Raw genomic sequence first — 5,298 nt, 5'->3', positions numbered from 1 at the left:
GCTGTGTTTTAGTAGACTAGCATTTTGTAAAATACAGTCACATTTCAATTGTTATACATTATATATGTATAAAGATTATTGTTATGTAGAAAAAAGTTCTTAAGCTTATTTTTATTAAAACATAAAACAGTAAATAAAGTAAAGCAAACAATTATTTCTTCTAGTTATGACCTTTGTACTCAGTTGCTGCTTGATGTATGTTGCTAAGCCTTTTAAAATTTTGCACTTGGAGGATATGAAATAAAATATATTTTTTTTAGGTTTTATATATTCAGTTGAATAACTAAAAAATCATAGATTACTACATCAATACCATAGAATTCCACTATAGTTTATCAAGCTTAGTAACTAAGATGTATTTCAGTCTAAAAAAATATGAAATTTCGAGCAGATTAAAGACACAACTTACCTCTTTGAGATGGCGTCCTAATAATTTAAAATGCCTAAGAAAGCCACTAGGGGGACGTTCTGAGCTTTCGATTAGTTATTCCTGTCGTATATAGAAGTAAGTGTATATAAGGAAGCTTTTCCAAAAATTGAAAGAGGTGGGTAGGGTTTACTGTGTTTGATTTATTGCATGAACAATATCTTAGCAAATATAAAAGATAAGAGGTTCTTATTTTATATTATAGCTTGTCAATATCAGTAATTTGAATTTATAATTTGTACAAAACTATAGACTTGGTATTTCAACGTCACAAACATCTAATTTGAGCTAGTTCTGCATTCAACATACCATGTGACACATACAAATTGATGTTTAACTGTGTCTTTTTAATATTTAATTTTAAATTAAGAAATTGAATAATGTATAGAACTAAAATTTGAATTATATTCTACAGTTTGATACCAAACTTATTATCATAAATTCATAAAATAGTAGTTCAATAAAATTTTCAATGCAAGTTAACAAACGCGATGACCCTTTCTCCCATGACCCGTCTGCAAAAGGTTAACCCTCTATCCATGGACATCTTTTTCCTATATATGTCATGAATTTTTAGTGAGTTACATTCAAAATTTAATTAAACTACTTTCTTTTCAAGGTATACCAATAAGTTATAGCTTAAAAATTTAGCTAACAATCCATATTTTAATAGTATATAAGTTTTAAGTTCTTAATGTTATAAGGCAGTATTAAAAAAAAATGCTCCCCAATGGCACAGCGGTATGTCTGCAGACTTATCATGCTAGAAACCGGGTTTCAATACCTGTGGTGGGTATAGCACAGATAACCCATTGTGTAGCTTTGTGCTTAACTTCAAATAAACATTTAAAAAAATCACGAATTTCCCCTAGTGTGAGAATTGACATTTTCTCTCTAGGCATATCCTCTTCTCTAATTTATTTACCATCCCTCCAAGATGTTCGAAATTTAGTGTAAATTACTCATTTTAATGTTGTTATTGCTCAGGAAAAGCATAATTTTCATAGCCTTCAATCTTATGTGGGTACAGAGCCATTAAATAGAAAATCAGACTCCTCTTGCCACACCCACCTTTCACTTCCTCTCTTTCTTAAATTGCCAATAGTTTTCTCTGACATTAAATACTATATTATTTATAACCAAATGGCATATTATATTACGTTGTTTTTTGTACAGATAATTGTCAATTTCACTTTCAGTACAAGCTTTATTCCCACAGGAAACACGTTGACTAGATGAATTTGTAACAGCTCTTTTTGCATAGTTAGAAAGCCAGAAAAATTTTGATAGTTGTGTGCTTTTTGCATGTTATTATTCTGTGTTCTTTGGTGCATTATTAAATTAAATACAAATTATTTAGTGCACTACATCCATTAGTATAAAAAAAGTAGGGTTAAGTGTCTTTGACAGTCGACAGTAAAGAAAAAAAGTCCCAGGTAAGTACTTTATTTCTTGTTTTGCATATGTATTCTTTTGTTTATTATTAAGAAAGGAACTAAAATGTAAAAATAGGAAACTTTTAGGTTAGTTAAGGTCAGATAAGGTAAAATAAATAATAATAATAATAGCATAATAAAAAATTTTCATGGGGTATGCTCGTGAGTAGCTCATGCATAATGTAATTCAATAGCATAACATGAGCTGCACATTTGCCAAGTGATTTACAACTTATAATAGCACAAATAGTAGTTAGACACAGTTCAAATGACAATAAAACAATAAAATTTAAGTATAAATAGATGTATACTGTTACAGATAAAGCTATTTAGGATAAAGAAATGTAGTTTCATGTTACAATTTGAAGCCATTCTAGAAATAGGAAAAGGGTAATTTAGATTTATTTAGATTCTTTTTTTGGTGATTACAAGGTTGGTCATATTGACCAACCTTGTAGAGTTAGGGTGGGGAGAAAATAATAGATAAAATATAAAGGTTTACTAAAAATAAATGTTTCAAATGTACTTAGGAGGTTTTAGAGATTATGCAAATGAAATTTGAGATTTTTGGGATGAAGAAAAGTATTTTTGATATTAACATGGAAATCAATTTGCACTCAGAATAGTTAAAAAAAGAGTATATATATATATATATTCACAGACGTTTTTAGTAAAAATACTTGAATAAGTCTTATTTTTTGTGTACAAAAGACTTGTAATGTTTACTAAAAGTCAGCGAAATTCTGGGAAGATACAAATAATGTAGTGACCTCATAGTGAAAGAGTTAACGAAACAAAAGTAATAGTATTTATCTTAGTTTTAAAGCTTCTTGTGCCAGCAAAGTGGTTTCTCGTTGTCACAGTAAGTTTAACATATAATCGTAGCTATCAATGAAGAAGAACGTGCTATACGACATAACCTCGTAATGCATAACTATAGTCTACATACATTCATATATAAAACTATAAACTATATAATGAAAGCAATTTGATGTATGATCACTTTAGGAGGTGTCTGAGAGCATTGGGCACTCAAGCTTTCATTGTGTAATAGCTAATACTCTGTTTTGTCCAAGTCTTCTGTGTAGTCTATGTACATTTTTAATACTTTGTGGCTATAAATCCAGTCTTCCCAATGAACATAGAAATTTGTCTAAACTTTAGAATAATTGCTTTTTTTTTCAGAATGTGATCCATGCTTTTTACCTGGACATATATGTGACCCTCAAAATGGGAGATGCGTGTGTCCTCCTAACACTATTGGTGACAAGTGTCAGTTCTGTGATTCTGGTGCGTGGGGTTACAACCCTGTTTATGGGTGCAAGGTGTGTGGTATTTTAAATTATTCACTGTTTATTTTTTATATTTGAATACTGAAATAACAATTTAGTGAATATATTACTACAAATTTCTGTGTGTAGGATAACAAAATTAATAAGGTATACATGATTCAGTTTTGGATTGATTCCTGGTGAATGAATGCAATAATTAATTTGGCTTCTCGTCATAATGTTGGAAGGTATAAAAGGTCATAGTAATTATGAATGGATGATAAGATCCTGGAAATTGTTAAAAAATGAAGGTTAGTCATTGAAACGAAGGTTGGGTGATATGGTGATGATAATTAAGGCTAGATGATGGGGTTTTAGTTAGACTTGATTCAGAGGTTTAATGGAATAAGCTTGGATTTTGGAATCTCTTGGAAGGAAAATTCTCTATATAGAAGCAGGTTTGGTGAAAGATGATTGAATGTGATATCTGTTTGTGCTGTATGTGGTGGCAGATATAAACTAAGGTAATACTGCTTCAGCTCTTATTCTTTTTCCTTATGTATATATGCAATAATTATTTTCTTATTTTATTTTCTGTTAAAAGCTGCTTATAAACTAATATACATAATTTGGATAAATGTTTGGTGTCAATTATGTAGAAGTATTTCATTTTCACCATTATCTACAGGCCTGGCATGGCCAGGTGGTTAGGGGGCTCGACTATCAATCTGTGGGTCGTGATAATGTGATGGTCAATCCCACTATTTGTTGGTAAAAGAGTAGCCTAAGAGTAGGTGGTGATGACTAGTTGCCTTCCCTCTAGTCTTACACTGCTAAATTAGGGATGGCTAGCGCATATAACCTTCGTGTAGCTTTGCGTGAAATTAAAAAAAAAAAAACGTTATCTACAATGAATTCTGAGAAGTTGGTGAATACAGCTGTTTTGATTTTTTTGTGGTGAAATAAATAAATATATAAAACATTAATAATAATGAAGTTTCTGTGGATAAACAATTGACTAAAAATTCTTTTTAAAAATTGGTGGAATTTAAAATTTAAACTACTCTCATGAGCTGTAGAATCAAGGGTCATATGATGTCATTTTATGTCATATGCTTCTAAATAAAACTTATGGTTTGCTGTAGATATTCCAAATGTTTGTCTGAGTAAAAGTTAACAATTATAATAAATTAATTTCAAGCTTTACTCGTGTTGAAAGTTAATGACTTTTGTTTTTATTTAAAATGAGTACTGGTGACACAGTCCAGTTTCTGATTTATTAAATTTTTTAAAGCTATGTAACTGTAGTGTCGAGGGGTCTGTTGTTCAAACTCCAGCTTGTGACAGAGCCACAGGGAAGTGTACGTGTCTGAAAGAATACGAAGGCCGTCGCTGTGATCGCTGCCGACATAGCTACTACAACTTTCCTAGGTGCCGGCCCTGTGACTGTAATGCTGATGGAACTGTTTCCTCAGAATGTACACCAGATGGACTGTGTCAGTGTGATGAGACTGGACAGTGTCCATGCAGGGTAGGTATTCTAGAACTGGACATTATCCAGGCACTGAAGCTTCAAATCAAACATTTTTTTGTAGAGTAATGGAACTGAAACTCACATGTTCTAGTGTAGTGTAAATGAATTGAGAGTTGACATAGTTTAAGGTAATACTTAATTGATAATTTGATCTGGTTAATTCTAATAATTTAATGTTTATCTGCACATGATCCCACTGATGTAAGAAATAAGTGGAATTAAACCACCAACTTTATCTGCAACAACACTTCTATTTAACTTTGTTGTCCATTTTTTTGTTTGTCAGATTGGTACTGGATTTTTTGATTTTTCTTATTGGAACATGCATTGAATAATTCCTTGTAAATGCCTCAAAATATTTTGTGTTTACTCCCATGAACCTTTTGTTAGAGGGTATAGAAGAGGTATCAGAATTTGCCATTATTGCTAAAGTTCAAAATGGAAAAAGTCGTTTTGTTTTGTGTGTATTAAAGTAATTGAGCTTCATTTAAGATAAAATAAACTGGGAGGATGGGGTGGGAATGTAAAATATCTTAATAGTTATAAACTGGGAGGGTGGGGTGGGAATGTAAAATATCTTAATAGTTATAAACTGGGAGGATGGGGTGGGAATGTAAAATATCTCAATAA

At 31.1% G+C, this 5,298-nt stretch overlaps 1 protein-coding gene across 1 annotated transcript in view; it reads left to right on the top strand.

The window, feature by feature from the left end:
* LOC106463431 (laminin subunit alpha-2-like) overlaps positions 1 to 5,298 on the top strand; it is a gene marked incomplete at its 3' end in the record, with an annotated part of 65,852 nt that overhangs the window by 42,953 nt on the left and 17,601 nt on the right. Inside the window, exons 26-27 of the mRNA XM_022390923.1 lie at positions 3,049 to 3,188; positions 4,429 to 4,665. Coding sequence (XP_022246631.1) covers positions 3,049 to 3,188; positions 4,429 to 4,665 — 377 coding nt within the window. The remainder of the gene's footprint in view (positions 1 to 3,048; positions 3,189 to 4,428; positions 4,666 to 5,298) is intronic.

The sequence above is a fragment of the Limulus polyphemus genome, unplaced genomic scaffold (genome assembly GCF_000517525.1).
Source record: "Limulus polyphemus unplaced genomic scaffold, Limulus_polyphemus-2.1.2 Scaffold1407, whole genome shotgun sequence".
NCBI classification, from domain to species: Eukaryota; Metazoa; Arthropoda; class Merostomata; order Xiphosura; family Limulidae; genus Limulus; species Limulus polyphemus.
This window is presented reverse-complemented; position numbering and strand designations above follow the sequence as displayed.